This window comes from Marmota monax, unplaced genomic scaffold (genome assembly GCF_021218885.2).
Source record: "Marmota monax isolate L192 unplaced genomic scaffold, Marmota_monax_Labrador192_F-V1.1 WCK01_AAM20220418_F8-fsc00002, whole genome shotgun sequence".
Taxonomy (NCBI): domain Eukaryota; kingdom Metazoa; phylum Chordata; class Mammalia; order Rodentia; family Sciuridae; genus Marmota; species Marmota monax.
Window position 1 is genome coordinate 26,253,766 of NW_026693571.1, and position 18,994 is coordinate 26,272,759.

Consider the following 18,994-nt stretch of genomic DNA (forward strand, 5'->3'; position numbering starts at 1 on the left):
TTTTTAAAAAATCATTAATAAATTTAGGAAATAACAATACATTGAACAGAATGTGTAATATTTGTACTAAGCATAGGAGATGAGAGAGAGAGAGAGAGAGAAGAGAAAGAGAGAAAGAATGAAAGGAAGGAAGGAATGAAGGAAGGAAGGAAGGAAGGAAGGAAGGAGAGAGAGAAAGAAAGAAAATAGATGCATATATTGATAGAAAATACCAGTTCTTAAAAAATACCTCCCCTCAATGTCTGGTGAATGACAGTGAAGAATGTAGGCAATTATAATTCTGTCTAATAGGTTCTCTAATAGAGGTATGTGAATATTATAAGAGCACATGGGAGACAATTAAAATATAATACCTTGGTTTTACCATCAATCATGGAGATTCTTTAATTCAAAGAGATTTGAGAATATTAATGGATGTTTACTATAGATATCTCTATAAAACAAAAAAATAAAGGTAGGTTCTTTCACAATTAACAAGATGCATTTCTACACATTTGTTCAGAATTTCTCTGTGTTACTAATGTAATAAACTTTTATAAGCGAGAGTTCAGGAAAACAAAGACACTTTCATGTCCTAGTACTGGCAGTCAGGCTTCCAGACTCTTAGTAGCAAGATTTCTCTGTCCAATCATGTATGACAATCATATTATTTGAATTCCATGTGAAATTTTCAAATATTAATTATTCAAATATTGAAAATACTAATATTGAAATATTAGCAGTGAATATGTATTAATCACGACTAATTTATTTATTTTCATTCTAATTTGTTATATATGACAGCAGAATGCATTACAATTCACATTACACATATAGAGCACAATTTCTCCTATCTCTGGTTGTATACAAGGTATATTCACATATTTGTGTCTTCATACATGTACTTAGGGTAATAATGTCCATCTCATTCCACCATCTTTTCATAGTGGGGTTCTGAAGGGGAGCATGGGAGGTTTAGCTGAACTCTAGATAGGGTAAAGGGGTGTGAGGGGAAAGGAGGGGGCATGTGGGAAGAAAAAATGGTGGAAAGAGAAAACTGATTTTTAAAATGTTGATAGTGTCAGAAAACCATGATGTTTAGTTTTAACTTGTAAATTTAAAAAAAAAATCTCAAAATTAAACATAGAATTTAATCAATTCTCATGTATTTTTGAGTACCTTCTATTTATTATTATCCCAAGTATCACAGAAGTTAAAACACAGCCCAAATAATATTGCTGTAAAAAGGACTTACTTCATTCAGCAAATGAAAAAAAAATTCATTTAATAGTGAGCAGATAAACAAGTACATGTGTAGGTAAATTTGAGGAAATACATAAAATACATTCAAATGAAATATTTCAATTATTGAAAAACAGAAATTTTCCATGGAATGATGTTAGTGGAGAAAGGGATATTAAATATTGGCCACATGTCTTTATCCACACAGAAAAGCTACTTCTACAACAGTGATGATGTGTGATGCATATGCAATCTTTTTCAGGAATCCAATATATTTTTTTTATTTCTATTACACTATAAAGAGTACTGCACTGGTGAACTGAAACACTCCAGTCATCTTATCAAGTTGCCCAACTCATCTGAAAAATAGCTTTTGTGTGCTCAGTGTACAAGAACAACTGTCAAACTAGATGCAAATGTTACCATAGTGTTTCCTGACTTGACAGGTTGACTACACAGGGGACCAAATATAATGACTCACTAAGGAGCAATAAAGACTACAAAGATAAAATAACAGTACTATCCATCAAGGGAAGCAGGTTCTCTGAGATCTTTTTTTTTCTTCCGTGTGTGTGTGTGTGTGTGTGTGTCTGTGTGTGTTTGTGTGTGTGTTAAAATCCAATGCTCCTTGAGTAACACATGTCTGGAAAAGATCAACTTTCTTTGATCTTTTTTTTAAAAAAAATTATATACTATTGAATGATGAGACCACATCTCCCAGAAAGGTGATAAGAGATAATATGACACATGGAAGGGCAATGGAACCCAATTCTGTCACAAGTGATACAAGTTGAGAGAGCTTAATTGACCAAATGTCTAGCCTGCTTCCTTTTTCTTCTAACCTTGGTTTTCTTCCTGAACACCCAGGACCTTGAAGGCCTATGGGTGAACCTTCAGCTGCCCCATAAATTCTGTCCACCATTACAGGTAAACACCTGTTCCTCTGCAGTCTCTGGGCTATGGATGGTAGATGGGAGATTGAAGAACAGAGGTTCATCATCAGGGATGTCTGTACACAGATACTGGTGGAGGAACAGGTTCATGGTAGATGGGATCCCTTGGCTTCCTACAAGCTTTGCTCTGTGGAGGAGGTTGCTGATGGAGAAGTGACAACACTGTCCCCTGATGTGAAGAGCCCAAGGCAAGAATCACTCCTGATTTAAAGGCATTAGTGCAAAGGAAAAGATCCAGCTTTGGGGGCCTGAAAGATCTTTTTAAGAAAAAATAAATAAGTAACACACAAGTAGGACAAAAGAACAAGTTGTCAAGATCTCTTCTAGAGCCTCACATAAGAAAAGTCCAGAAAATTGAGCTTCCTCTACCTCATGGTCATGTATTCTAGCTGCCAGAGTGAAAAGTAGTGAGGAGAGGTGTCAGATGGCCAGAAGAGTTTTTAAGGTAGCTTGGCTTTAGGAACCAGTAAGTGGGTTCACAAGTGGTCCCTTCACGGGTCTCCTTTTGGAGTTCTCTAGTGTTGGGTAGATGCGATATTTTTTTCTTCTCTTTACTGGATCTTTGCATCATTCCACATAGCTCCCCCCAAACCCTGCCAACTTCCTGACCAGCTCTAAAATCCAAGATGTTGTCTCTTTCACAACTGTCTGGCCTTCACTCTTTAGATTGGGCAGGGCTGCGTCACTCAGACATAACTCAATATCTGTCTTTAGTGCTTCCCACCACAGAGAGCACATCTGAAATTCTCTGATTGTTTTTTTGAAAGCCTTTTACTGAGCTTGCGATTAGGAAGCCCCCCACCCCCAATTACAACTTCTTCCAAAACGCGGGGTAGAGATTCATATTTATGCAACAGCTTTCTCTATAGAAATCTCTTCACTTACCTCCTCTGACAGCTTGTTTCACCCTTGAATTAAACAAGCTCATGAAACAGTTGTTGTTTCTTTGAGAACACGCCTTGGGCAGAGGGGCAGAGGGGCAGAGGGCTGTTTCATGTTAATAGTAATATCCTGATAATCAAACTTATCCATGCCTCAGTTTGATTTTTATTATTTGGAAGAGTTTCAAGGCACCAAGTGATGAAGGATAAAAGAAAGAAAACTATTAGTAAAGAATCATAAGAATTTACATAAGAACCTCAGTAAAATTTACTTTCATTTTGTACATTTCCAATAAGAATTAATGATTGTGATTTAGAAAAGAATTTTGCATGTGTGTGTGTGTATTAGTGTGTGTGTGTGTGTGTGTACCTATGTGTGTACCACTTACCTTCTTCCATTAATACTATTCACATAAATTCACATAAGTTCAGAGAATATCAAGACTCTTCATTCAATTCAAGATAGCAAGTTAGGATTATAAACATCTTTATCGCAAGTATAGTTAGTAATACAGATGATGTCTCACCTTCATGAATATTCCAAGTACTTGGCAAAATATAAGTTATTAGTTTTACAACTATATTTAATTTGCCAAGTTGCCCAACTATACATTGACTTACTTTTGTTTTCACAATTCACCATCTCCAGTGCCAGTACCCTACTCCAACCAACTGTCAGAATCATTGAAATGTTTTCATGGCAACAAAATTTATGCTCCCTTTAGTGTTGTTGTTCTGGCAAAAAGTTAAGGGCTAGTTCTCTGGAAGAGGGACATAGCCCTGATTTGTAGGATTTTCCAACTGCTATGTCAATACACCCACCACAGTGAATTTCAAGCTTCCAAAGTAAAATCACTGAGCCAGGAGCTGAGGAGAGCTCACAAATAGGACCTCCCAAATGGGCTCCAATTCATCACTACTCTCATCAGACACAATTTGTTCTCCACAGCAAACCAGGAGAAAACTTTCAAAAGCAAATCTGATCATGTCACTGGGCCCTAATTTAAAAACTGTTTTGCCCTCCTTTTGTTCACACAAGCCTTCTGGTATTTCTCTGTGATGACCCATCACGAGTGCAATTTAACAAGCTGTCCTACCTGCTGAAAAGCTCTTCCTTCACTCTTTCACTTTGTGATTCTTCAGATCATAACTCAAGTGTCTTACTCAGGGAAGCTTTTCCTGATGTCCTTGGCTATGTTAAAACTCCTCACAAGGAACCCTTAGAACAAGATATACCTAAACATTACAGCCATGGTCACAGCTACAATTTTGAATTTCTTGTTGAACTTAATTGATCGTTCCTCTGGTTATGCTCTAAGTTTTATGAGGGACTACATCTGCTTTTTGACAATATCTCACACCCTATGCACAGTGCCAAGAACAAACAAGCTCTCCAAAATTACCTATTGTGACAGATTAATTAATAAGTGAGAGCATAACCAAATATGTCCTTTTGAAATTTACAAAGGAAAAATCAAAAATTAGCTAATGATAAATTTTTGATATATGCCTAATACAACTGCAGTTTGTAAAATTATTTTATTGATATTATAAAGTGTACTTAACTTTTCCAAATTCAGCATATATTACTCAGATGAAACTAAATAAAAAGAACAGATAGAACCTTAACCAGTGTGGTTTAAGTACCTTCTGACAATCAGTTAGTTTCAACCATTCTTTAAAAATAAGACTTTGGTACTGAAAAATAGCATCTGTGCCCTCTCTTAAGAATCCCAAAGAACCTTTGTCATGTCCACATAAGAAGGCGATACAAGAGACCTTGAAGCTTGAAGTGAAAGCCAGCACAATTAATTACTACTTTAATTCCACAAACTGAACCCATGAATCAAATATCTCAATCAGATTAGATTCATCCATATAAAATAAAATTTAAATATGGAAATAGACAAAAAAATAAGAGGAAAATTTATTTTCTTTCACCTCTGTATTTCTAACATTACAATGGCCATAAAAGCCCTTCATTTCAGACACTGAGTCATGGTGTGTGCAGAGTATTTACATTTCAGCGAACATATTTTTCATAAAGCATATACATAACCCCAAAACAATTATGAATATTATTTTATTACCTTGAAATTTTCATTTTTTATGTACATGTTATGTGTGCACAACTGCATGTAATTTATTGGAGAAATGTATAGTTTTTGGGTTACCTGATCAATTTGGCTAGATATTTGAGCATACTTTCAATACTGTAATTTTTAAAATATTAATAAAACTTCAGATGACCCCAACTATCTATGCTTAGGATGAAATATTCCAAAACTGTGTACTCTTTGTGAGAGTTCATAATTTTTCTATTTTCTAGAAAGTTTATCCTTTCCATGATGTTCTGAATTATGTATCTGAAAACTGGCAAGTAAAGCAAAATCCACACCTCTGTTTCCTGAATAAAGATGAATTTTGAATATATCAGCAACAGAAAACCTGTGAATATTCCTACTATAAGATACAAAATGCAGCTTCCCTTCTTAAGACATTTACATACTTTCTTCCTATCATTTATTGTGCTAATATATGTATACTTTGTTCCTAATAGAAATTCCTAATTACAATTTTTCCTATTGAATATGCCTAAAAATGGATAAATACATGAGAATATTTAATAAGAAATTGCCAAAAATAATAATTTGTAATCAGAGTATAAAAGTTGATAAGATAATATAAATATTTCAATCATGAAATGTTTCTTCTCAATTTATAATAATAATTATTATAATACTATAATGAACCAATTTTTAAAATTGATTTTCATAAATTTATATTGATCTATAAACCAGATCTCTTCTTAGATAATCATATGTCTAACCGAAATATATACCTCACATTGGACAAATGGTATATATTCCACTTACACAGTGATTTAATTTTTTAGGTGCATGTCTTTTTTCTCTTTAGCTAGATTATAACACCATCAGAAACAACATCTTTATATAGTTTTATGTATATTATTACATATTCTGTAAGATTATGTATAATCTTAAAAATCACCTATATGGATAAAATTATTCCAGTGCTTAACAAGAGATTTGTTAAGCTCTGAATTAGATAACTTTATGAGTCTTATAGTTCAAAGATTCAATGGTTTATGAATTTATATGAAAAGCCTGTAAAATAGAAGGGAAAATTTACTTAAGGAAGTAATTTCATCCTGAATTAAATTTAATCCTGATACAAAGGAAGTATGTCAACTTCTATCCTTCAAATGTTTCTGTATCATAGCAATAGATTGTTATCTTATTTCTAGTAGTTTACCTTATGAGAAATACAAGACTATAAAACTGATACCATCTTGTAAATCCATCTATAAAAATGCAATGTGGTTACTTATTTAATATATTTCTTGTAAAAAGAATTACAAAATTTATATATTCTTGCCTCCTTATTATGTTTGAGACCTTGCAATATGAGGCAAAGTAACTGTCACATTAAAAAGCAACTAACAAATGGGTGGAGCCTTAACTCAGTGGTAGAGCACTTGCTTAGGATGTTTGTGATCCTGAGTTCAATTCCCAGCACCACCAAGGCAAAAAAAGGAATCATACATAATTTATAAAGTAAACAAATTATGGTAGTGAAAAATATTTAAAAACTTTGCCCAAGGTCTCCTTGCCACCAAGTTATACTGCCTTTCAAAAGTACAACCAGATCAAATATCATGAAATAAAATTAAACATGTAAACATTATTTAAAATTAAAAAATGAAGATACACATATTTTATATTTGTAGTCAATATCTTCAAACATAATAATCAATTCTAATTTTTAAAATGACTGGTGATGATATTGCAAAGTGTATTGAACATCCATTATTTTGACTCACATCATCGATCTCTGCCTTTTTTTTTTACCAAAGTCATTAATATTTCAAATATTGAATCACCTTCTCCTTTCAATTTCTCTTATGTTCCAGGAAACCTGGTTCTAGACATGTCATCAAACACTTTTGGGTAAAGGGACAGCTTCAGAAAAATGAAGTCAAACAACCTAAGCAGTCAACACCAATGACACTCAAAGCTGGACCATATTGTTTTTATTTAAGACAAACCATTTAGTATTACTCTGTTTGTTGAAAAGATAAGCATCTATCTCAGTTGCTACTGAAGGAAGTAATGTCACCACTTGAAGAACCTAAGAAAAATGAGAATTCTTGGACAAGACAGGAAACCAAAGAGATGGAGACAGGAAAAAGAATCCTTGACAATATGGTTGAGTACCACACCCAACTCTACATAAATTTCTACCTCAATACTTTTTTCTCATTAGTACATTTTAACTATACAGAATAGTGGGGTTTATTGTGGCATATTTGTACATATGTGTTGACCACATCTACCCCTTCTCTCCTATATCCATGAGACAATAACAACCACTCTGCTTCATTTTCTGAAGCCAGTTTGCTTTGGGTCCGTTCTCATTTAAAATCAAGAATTCTAACTTAATTTTCAGCTAACAATTTTGATTTTATATTGTGTTTTCCCTCATATATTCACACCCATCATTTAATTCTCAAAATTACAGTCAGTGGTATATAGGGTATGTGATCTCCATTTGAAAGATGAATTCAATTAGATCACAACTGAAAATGCATGCTAGAAAATATTTAAATAGCTTCCTTAAGATCACAATTGAAGGGAAATATTAGAAAAATTAAAACATGAGATATTTATGTCTTCCAGCTCTGCTCAAATGGTATTAAAAATATAATGGAGACATTAATCAAGAATTGTTAACTGATAAAATGTGAGATCTGAGGAAGGAAATGTGTTAAGATTTTAAGAAAAAAATGATGGTAGCTTTACATAACTATGGAAATCAGAAAGAATCAAGATTTTAAGGGGGCTAAAATTGATCAATAATTGGCTTTTAGGCATACTTAGGAAGTTCTGGTAGGACATTTCATTGGTCAAGTGTGTTCAACAACTTTAAATATTAGACTTGCATTCAAAAGAGCCTTTGGGAGAGGCATATATGCCTGGAATTCTCCAGAATGTCAATAGCTGAAGCTGTGGCAAGGGCAACAGAACTAGCACCTTATGGATTGCTGGATCTCTGGTCCTTCAGTAACATTACCTCATGTGATCCTCATAGTGGGGGTGGAAATACCATCCCAATTAACAGAATGGGAAAATAAATTATAGAGAGCTTAGAAAAACACCAATAATTCCTTTCTAACATATAGCAAAACTGAGATTTTTAAAAAGGTCTCTCTGACTCAAAACAGCAAGGGCTAATAAAATCTGTACAAATTAGTCATATTGCTGAGGAAGAATGTTTAAATGAAAATATGAATGCTGGTCTATTACATATCTCAGAATAAGAATGACATTTTACCAAGTAGCAAAAGATTGGGTAAAAATACATGTAATAACACCACTCACCAGTTTGATCAGAGTTCTTGAAAAAGAATTAAAAGAATTTAAGATCCAAGTTACAACTACATAAGTTCCTTGTGTAAACTCAAACATATTGCAGGAAAATACATTTAAGCTTTCTAATATAATTCACTTGGCAAATATGAGATGTAATTTTCTCCCTATTAGACAAAAAAATGACTACTGGAACCTAAAAATAAGACTACATTAAGAACAGTTAAATTGTTTTCACTTTTAGATTATATTAAAACTGAATTACAATCATTACTTTCTGCATTGGCTAGTAATTGTTTCCTCTATAATGAGAATATTAATAGTGAATGTCTTCATGCAATCAAATATATGCATTGGTCCATTTGAATTCAATAATATAGAATATAGCATTAAGGGATTTTTTTTTCTAGTTGACTTCACAAAGAATATCACACACTACCCTTTTCTAGGAAACTCTCTTTAGAAACTTATTATCCAGCAGGAAGAAATGCAAGAAGCAAACAACTACAATACAGTGCAATCCAGTGGTATCTCCTGCCTGTTATTGTAGGGGTCAGCCTAAAACATCACATAGTCTCTAATTTGAGACCTTCAAGCAGACATGGGACTATTTTCCCTGGAAAATCAGCAGCAGATTTTTCCTTTTCATTCATTTAGTGTTTAACTAGAAATAATTGCAGTTTATTGAACATTTGATGTAAATATATATTGTATTTGTTACCATGATTCAATAATCTTTGGGCTATTATAAGAGTGAAATTCTATTATTTATTTAATGTAAGATCAAATATAAATTTAAACAAAAGTCTGAATTATTAAATGACAAAATATACTTTATATATTACCATTGAAATTATTTTATTGAACAGATACGCATGTTCATAAAATGCATGTATAGATCATAAGCCTGAAGCTTGTAAATTTTTACAAAATGTGCACACCTATGACAACCAGCACCCAGATTAAGAAATACAATATTGCCAGCAGCCTGGAAACCTTCTGTGCTTTGTTTCAGATGATACCTCACAATTTCTAAGACTCCATATATTTAAATAGTGTAGTTTTGGTTTGTGATAATGAAAATATTTATAAATAGTCACATATTCTTTATAAGAATGCAAAACACTTTAGGTTAAGAAGTTTATATTGAAAACTGATTACATTTTAGGACACTGAACCCTACACACATAAATACACAATCCAAGAACAGGGCATCTGCAATCAGTGTTAAGTAAAATGTCCAGATTACTTACTCATGTCCGAAAGATTAAGGTAACAAAATCAACTTAAATGACAGTGGTTCAAACACATAAAGTTAGGAGATGGTGGTTATTTATTGAAATAACAGATTAATTTTTTAAATGTGCAAGATTCATTTATGTTTTCCCCATAATCTAATATGAACACATTTCTTTTACATCACTGTTTCTGATCAAGTTTATTCTGTTTAGTTTTGTAATTGATTTCACAAGTCCTGAAAAATTAAATGAACAACTTACTGTCTGGAAGTCTCAGGAAATTTTGGTTCTTCTCTTTTCTTCATTTCTATTGCTGGTTCCATTGGAGTGAGAACTACAGCAGCACAGGAGACTACAGAGTGGTATGAATCCTCCCTGCAAACTGTATTTTAAAGAAAGCTGTAAATGTCAAAATTATTTATCAACTACTTTCCCTTACCCCTTTTCTCTTTTCTCTTTTCAGTCAAATAAAAGAAATATTTCAACTAAAACATTAATTACCATTATTATCCTCAATTATCATTTTCTATGCTGTCTTTCCACTCTGTAGCTGAGGAATAGAAAATGCATAACACACATATATAGTAAAATGTATCTTCAAAACATATCTGTATAATCAGTACTGAGATACATAAATCATGCATTGCCAGCACACTAAACCAATCATCCCTTCCCAATCACCACTGTAGCTCCAAACTTAATCAATTATTAGTATCACTGATATTGCCATGAAGTAGCTGTGCCTATTTCTGATCATTATCCAAATAGGATTATAAATTGACATATATTCTTACATGGGTGACATTTTATTTAATGTATATTTATAAGATTCATCCATATATAGCAACAGTTGGTTCATTCTAAAAGCTATACAGTTTCCATTGGATGAATATACCACAATTCTGTATATTTTTATTGGTAATAGACATGAGTTATTTCTAGTTTGGGGCTATGTCCATAAACAATCTTGTACTTGTTTGGTCAGTATTCAAACAGGTTTATATTGGAAAAACATCTAAAATCATAATAGTTCTTAGGGTATGCTCATGTGGTTTGTGTTTTGCCTAAGTAGATACCACCAGGTTTCTGAACAAACTATACTGATTTACATCACAAAAACATAGGGTTTCAGTTTTCCATATTCACAACAACAGTTAGTTTTGTGACACTTTTCCTACTAAAATTTTAATAGTCTATTAATTGTGTATTGCTGCATAACAAATTCACACAAACTTAGCAGTAACAGCACTGATCTAATGTATTAAAGATCTGTAGGTAAGGAACATGATAGACTCAACTGGTTACTCTGCTCAGGATCTTAGTAGTCAAAGGTCAATGTGTGGGCCAGGCTGGCTACTTATGAAAAGTTGTAGAATGAATCCACCTTCAAGCTCATATAGGTTGTTGGCAGAATGTGCTTCCTTCTGGAAGTAGGACTCATCTCCTTACCTTGCTGGCTGATAGGTAGGGATAGAGTCATGTTTCATTTCAGAATTCTGCTTTCCAGAGCCATTAAGGACATAGTGGATCACATTTTAACTTTAATTTGCATGCTATTTGATAAGTGATGAAATTGAATATACATATATTCAATCCTCATTTTACATAGCTTTAATACAAAATTTTTCTGTTAAATGGTTCAGTTAAACAACACCAATTACAAAAAAACATATGGCTTGAATTTCAGCTAGCATGGTGTGTCAACTGTGCATATTGTATAAAACACAATCTTCTCTGCTAGCTCTTCAGTCCATAAATCACTATGTAAATAACAGATATGCATCACAATCAGTGACATATGCATTGCTGCATTCAATATCTGTTGATTATTGATCACTAGGTATATGCTATTTACTTCAATCACAGACAGTCAAGTGTGTGGTTGCATTATTTCCTTGCTTCCCAGTGATAAATTAGCACAGCATTTTATGAAAACAGACAATCTAAGGGAGGAATTTGACAATTAAAATAAAAGTACAGCAAAGAAATGAAAATTCATATTTTAATTTCTTTAAGTTTTATTTATCACAAGACATAAACAGCAACGTGATATTAAAGTTGAATACGGAATGCTGATATTCATTTATGTAAGTAAGTACCCACTTTAAGAATTAAATGGAAAGAATATAAGTTAGATCCTTTATCAATGAAAAAAGAGGCAAATAATAAAAATGAGAGCATCAATGTCCCCCAAAGTCTTCTGGACTGAAGCCATGATCCAAAGTGCTGCAATGTTCAGAGGTAGGGCCCTTGGGATGTTATTGGATGGTGATGGTTTTGACTTTCTCAGTGGATTAATTCATTGAAGGATCCACAATTTTATGTCATTATTGGGAGGCGGTGAAAACTGTGAAGACTGGAATGTAGTTAAAGGAAGGAAGTCATGGGGGCATATTCTGGAAGGGTATATTCCATCTCCAACCCTTCCACTCTGTGCTTCCCAGACGCCTTCAGGTGAGCAGCTTTGCTTGACATACCCTTCTGCCATGATGTTCCACCTCACGTCAGAAAGAACCATGTGACCATGGATTGAAACCTCTGAACACTGAGCCAAAATAAATCTTTTCACTTCTAAGATCATTTTTCAAGTATTTGGTCATAGCCAACAGAAAACTGACTAACACAGGGAGGTGCAAGTCATTCAGAAAGAATGGAGCCATAATCTCAATTAAAAAAGAAGTGCAAGAAATGAACACAGGGCTCTTAAGTTTCTCCCTTAGCTGAATTATTAATTTGTACAGGACTAGAGTCTGATATACAACATAGATATCTAATAAAAAGCTAAGCAGAATTTAAAACTATCTTCTGGCCACTCAAGAGACAGAAATTTATGTCCAGTATGTGTCAAGCAGGAGGAGTCATGATTCCTCTTTGTCTTCTTAAAGCTTTCAAATATAGGTTTTGTTTTTTTCATTTAAATTTAATATTCTCTACTACTTCTTTGCATGACCTTTGGAACAAACAATTCCACACAAGTTGGGAGTAGAAAGCAGTATTATATTTAAAATTCCCTCTATTGGAATGAAGATTCCTACTAGTGAAGAAATAGACTATGAAGAATATTATCGATTTATTCCTCTGGGTAAACAATCATATATATTTATTAAATATTTACTGAACTATTGTCATGTTCCAAGAAATAGTATTTTACTGTGGACAAGGAAAACAAAAATTCCTTCCCCAAGTTACCAATGAGGCTTTTATTTTATAAAGAATACATCTCAAGTATTAGGGCAATAAACTCTGATAAGACCAGATAAAAGGTTTTGTATACATCTCTATGAAGTAAAATGGAGCTTTGTTATTTCAAAATAGGAAAATAGTCAAGCAGGGGAAAATGCTGTTAACTAAGAAGGGATGAATTGAAAAAAAAAAAACAAAAAAACCAGTGATATCTGCTTACACAATGTACATTTAATTTCACTACCTAAATTTTATGACAGAAATATTGAAAAATGAAACTACATTCCAAATTATGTGTTAAAAAAATAAGCAAATGGAAGAATACAACTATTTACTTGTTAAGATGATTAATTGGCCTGTCAAAAAATAGGTTCTTGGAAGTGCCATGTAAATGACTAAGGTTTCATATTTTGCAGGAATTAAATTACATTCATATTTTAATTTCTTTAAGTTTTATTTATCATAAACACAAGAATTAGTATAATAACTAAAAGTTAGGACAATAAGTAATAGATGAATTATAACAAAAAAAGAGTTAATGGTGTGATTAAAAGAACAGTAAAAATTCAAACAATATTTCTAGGCCATTCTTCACTTTAAAGAGGAAATAAAAAACTTTTTAAAGCCGTAATAATAATATGTAACTGAGACGAGATAATTTCTGACAATCAGTAGAGAAATAGTTATGTGAAAAACAAACACTAGCAAAAGATATTCTTCAAACCCCATGTTTACATTTCAAAATTAAATCAAAACCTTGCATTATAATGATATGATGCAAACTACTCTGTATATCACTTTGGTTAGCATCTAAAAAATAAGTTCCTGGATATTGCTTTTTTTTAATTTTTATCCTCCCACAAGTGCATGAATTACTTTGGGAAAATGACATAAATTTACTAAATAAAGGTAAAACATTTTTCATTAAAATAAACTTTGAATGATGAAAAGAGAAGTTTGTTAAAAAAAAAAAAAGACCTCAGTAGTGGAGTTTAATTAAACATGTGCTTTTTGAGAAAACATGCCAAAGTTTTGTTGCCGTAGAGAATTATACAAAATAATACAGGTGTCAGTGAGAAACAGGGAAACCTATATAGATAATAATATTTATTTGATATCCCTAATACAACATTTTTCATATTCCTATTTAAGAAAAAAATTCAAATATTCCTAATACATGAAAAATTATTGCCAGACTCTTACATTACAACATAAATGTGGATAAAATAATGCATGGCATTGTGGTACGTGCGTACAATCCCAGCAACTTTGGAAGCTGAGGCAGGGGTACCCTAAATTCAAGGACAGCCTTAGAACTTACTAAGACTCTATCTCAAAACTTAAAAATAAATAAATAAAGGTGTTTGGGTATAAATCATTGGTAGAGCACCCCTTGGGTCCAATCCCCACCCAGTCTCTCTTTCTTACACACACACACACACACACACACACACAAAATCTCTGTCTCTCTCTCTCTCTCTCTCTCTCTCTCTCTCTCACACCCACACACACACACACACACACACACACACACATGCATACACAAAGACTCAGTGTAAATAAAATGAGAATACTATCTGTAACCAATTATAAGTTTCTTACTCCTTCACTAGTAATACAAGGAATATGATTTAAATACATTAGAACTTAAGGTATTTTATTCAAATTTGTAGGGTTGAACAATTTTTAAAAATTTTTATTTGCTCTTTTTAGTTATATATGACAATAGAATCTATTTTGATATATCATACACACAAGGAATATAACTGTGCATTTTTGTGTTGTATGTGATGTGGAATTACATTGGTTATATATTCATATACAAATACAGAAAAGTTATGTCCAATACATTTTTTAAAAAAGAACTAGAATAAATTAATATACTTTGTTGAATATATTGATCATTTAAAAAACAGGAAAGCAATTTTTTTCTCAATATTGAAAAATATTGCTTATGTACTAAGCAATTAAAAAATTATCAGTACAATTCAAACCTTGCTTTTCAATAAAATATGATATAAATTATTAGATAAAGGTAGCTAATTTTTAAACCCCAAATGTAGGAAAATTGTTGCTAAATCACTAACTTTGACTTAGGAAAAGAAAAACAAAACAACAACAACACAAAACAAACAAGAGGATAAAAAAAGAAAAGAAAACACAAAGGAAAAAATAAAACTCATAGAAAGGCAATAACTTAATTAAATTATAAACAAAATATAAAAATCAATAATATAATATACTGATTTTAAAGGAAAAAACAATTGGGGAAATTATTAATTCAAAGGACAGTAAATGCATTAAAAATTTCAGATGAAAAATTACATTATACGTATTTACGTTTTAAATTGAATGCCATATAAAATAACTAATATTATCTTTGAAGTCATATTACATTAAATATTTAAAGACAGAGAATTTTTGGAAAAAAGTTCAAAAATAATTAGAAAATTAATGGCCATGTAATTACTACATAAGACAGAAAAATGAATAGTTTTTTAATAAATGCTAAAATATCAATAAGATTTTGTTACTAAATGTAAATTTATCAAAATTATTATAAGTTTTGATTATTGACCAACATAAGATTTTACTTTCTTCTTTATTATTTTCAAAATTTCCATTTGTGTCAAATTTATTTAAATATAAAATGGTTTTTTCTTCATGATTTACTTTATAAATCATAAAAAGCAAAAATAATAGAAATATACCAATTAAATAAATGGTTTGTTATAGCAAATTGGAAAAAAGAAGTAAAACATTGATGGTTAGGTTGTGCATCCCAGTTTACTATGTATCTTGAAAGAAACATTTTGGAGAATACAGCACTAGTGGGGAGTAATTTCACATGAAAGCTTATTCTTTGTCATGTAAGATATATGACTATTCCTATACTTACAAATGATTTCTATGGTGTCATAAAAAGTTTGTAGATTTCTGAGGGGCCAATAGAAGGTTTGATCATATTTGGTCTTTCCTGACTTATAAAAACAGGAAAAATATAACATGTGTTAAGATATAGTCAGTCATTAAAACAAATGAAGTAAACGGATGTGTGAAACACTGACATTGACCTCAAAATAGTGACCTTTCTTGAATTCCTTCAGGAAAACTATTTTTTGATAAGAGGTTAAATTTCATTTCATTTTCTGAATGCCTCCCTCCTCACAAAAACCAATACTTTGCTGGTTATAGTGGCCCATGCCTGTAATCCCAGTGGCCTAGAAGGCTGATGGAGGAGGCTCATGAGTTCAAAGCCAGCCTCAGCAAAATCGAGGCCTTAAGCAACTCAATGATATCCTGTTTCTAAATAAAATGAAAAATAGTGCTGGTTATGTGGCTCAGTGGTTGAGTACCCCAGAGTTCGATCACTGGTAACCTCCACCCCCCGCAAAAAAAAAAAAACTTATTCAGAGGTATTTTAATGGACTAATGTAGTTGGTTACTCTAAAACTGTTAATGTGAAGATATTATTTTCTTAACTACCTTTAAATTAATGAATTTGCGTACTAACAGGGACTTTTAACTTTTCCCTAAGTGACTAAAGCATAGTGGCATGTTTAGGCACAGCCAAAATTGTAGGAACTCTTCCTTGAGGTGAGGATGACTTCTGTACTTTTTAAATGACATCAAATGCAAATGGCTTATTATTCAGATTGAACACTAATGCCATCAAAAAACAGCCTTTAGGAAATAAAACAGAGAATAAAATGAAACAAAAACCTTCCCAATTTTAATTACTTCATTATTCAATTGTACTTATAAAGCTAGTTCTATTAGTGTAAAGAAAGTTTCATTTACTTCTAAATTTTAAAAATGTAAATTTATGGAACAGCAGGAATTATTACATAATGTAACATATAAAACCGGAGCCAGTGTCAAGGCATTGCATATTCAAGTAGATTTGCAGCATCCACGGGTTGAAAAATCGATACATTTTTCACCATTACTTCCAACCAGAAATGCAAATAACCATTAGAGGCACCAACCTACAAATTTATATGCTAAATTTGCTCTTCTGTGAAAAGAATTTAGGTTGTAAATGTATTGCATGAAGAGCACAAAATTCCATCAGAGGCTCCTTACTAGGGAATTCTCAAGAAAGCTGACTAAAAATTAAAATACATTTCTTTCTAGACATTTGGGGCCCTTTTGCAAAGAATGGTGTCAGTAATTAGAACATTGTATGAAGGACTCATTCAGATATACAGAAACTGCACCCCATAGGAAGTCAAATATCAACAGCTATCAGTTAATAAGGACAAAAAAATTCATTATTATGTGCCAACATATTGTTCATAAATACAATTTATGAAATAGTAGTTATACTATTAAATATACTTTAAAAATACTTTACAAAGTATTTTATACTTTAAAATGTATGTGCATAATTTATTTTTACTTATAATTGAGATTAACAGAAATCTTACGTGATATTCAGCCTATGCTTTCTCTATGCAAAAGGCTTTTGTGTGACAGAGGAAAGGGTGAGCAAGATGCCAAAAAAAAAAAAAAAAAAGGGGAAAAACAAATGAACAAGCAAAAGAAAAACCACCTCCTGAAGTATTTATATATGCATTATATTTTGTATTTTAAGAAAATGATGAAAAATTTGAATTATATTTCTGATATTTCAATAAATTTATTTTTTCTCTCAAAAAATGTATGTGCAAATATTTAGTCTTTAGTGCGACAATTACCTTGGTTCTTGTTCGTTAATTTTTCCAAGGTAGGTTTGATTGCCAAAACGTCTTAGTAATATTGTACATAAAAAGAGTTGCCAACTTTCAAAAAGTAGTCAATCTTACTGAATTGTACTAATAGAAATAAAACCAATATTTAAAAGAAAAGGAAAAATGATTTAGTCCTGAAATTGCATTTAATTATAATATTATAAAATAAGGGGTTAAAAACAAGAAAAAAGTTTGATAGTCACAAAAATTACTTATTCTAAGATTAGATTCTAAGTACTAGTCTCATTTATTTCTAGGTAACTATAAATATATGAACACCTAAAATGATCAGACCTTCTAGGGAACACTCCTTTGTCAGAAATCTGCAAATCACAGAAGAGTAGAAATCACTCCTGTATTTTTGACTGAGTAGTCTCATATAATCTTTTATTATACCACAAAGAATATGCTATTCATGAAATGACTCCCTACTATTGTTGTACTCTACAAAATGTTTCTTTCAAGATTCATAAAAAACAGAGATGCAAAACCTAAGCATCAATGTTTTACTCTTTCTTTCCAGTTTGCTACAGTACACCTATTTCATTTAATTACTGGAATTCTCTTATTTTTTTCTAGTTTTTATCTAATTCAGTTTTAAAGCACTAAAAAACCATGTACTCAATGTATTTTATATTTTAATAAATTTACAAAAATTCCAAAGATTTATTAGGAGAAGCATTTATCTTTTTCATGCAAAATGAAAACACTCAAATTACTGAAGGTGCCTGGAGTACAGTTAACTCATATGTAGTTTTATTAGATACTTTTTTACAAGTTGCTAGATTTATTTACATTTAGTAAGCAAGTCAATGCACTAGTATAGATTACTACAAATGAGCAATTGTAGCCTTAAAAAAAAATTGACATGATAGTGTTCATTTTCCATGCTCCTTTTCCAATATCCAAGAACCATGTATTTAAGACATATTTGAAAAACTTAACCTACAAAAGGATAACTCATTTCACAAACACTGAAGTAATATTTCACGGTGAACACAATCTTGTGTACTAACTATGCACGTTAGTTACTTCACATTTTAATTATGTGAAGTAATTGTATTGTTTTTACCTCAGAGAAATTCCAAGACATAGTGCTTTTATTCCCTGTTATGTTTCTACTCCACAGACCTTGGGAGTAGCAAAGCTGGAGTTAGTCAGTTTGCTTATGGTCCCCAACCCATTGAGCATACCTCATACTGAATTTCATTTAAATATATCAGGAAGTCTGAAAGAATAGGGTAAATTAAATAGTTATCCTTTCAATTATTTCCACTCAGAAATATTTTTATATCTGATTTCTTTATCCTTGGAAAACTGTGTCAGAACATAATATAGCTTTCCTTCACAGTTCAAATTCTGAGGGTTCCAAGTTCTTCCTTCAAAATGATTTAC

General features: G+C 31.7%; 1 protein-coding gene across 3 annotated transcripts in view; it reads right to left on the bottom strand.

Annotated features, from left to right (window-relative positions):
- Ccser1 (coiled-coil serine rich protein 1) overlaps positions 1-18,994 on the bottom strand; it is a 1,227,237-nt gene that overhangs the window by 949,121 nt on the left and 259,122 nt on the right. For all 3 annotated transcript variants that reach the window (XM_058583852.1, XM_058583853.1, XM_046459067.2), the window contains exon 5: positions 9,945-10,065. In XM_058583852.1, coding sequence (XP_058439835.1) covers positions 9,945-10,065 — 121 coding nt within the window. The remainder of the gene's footprint in view (positions 1-9,944; positions 10,066-18,994) is intronic.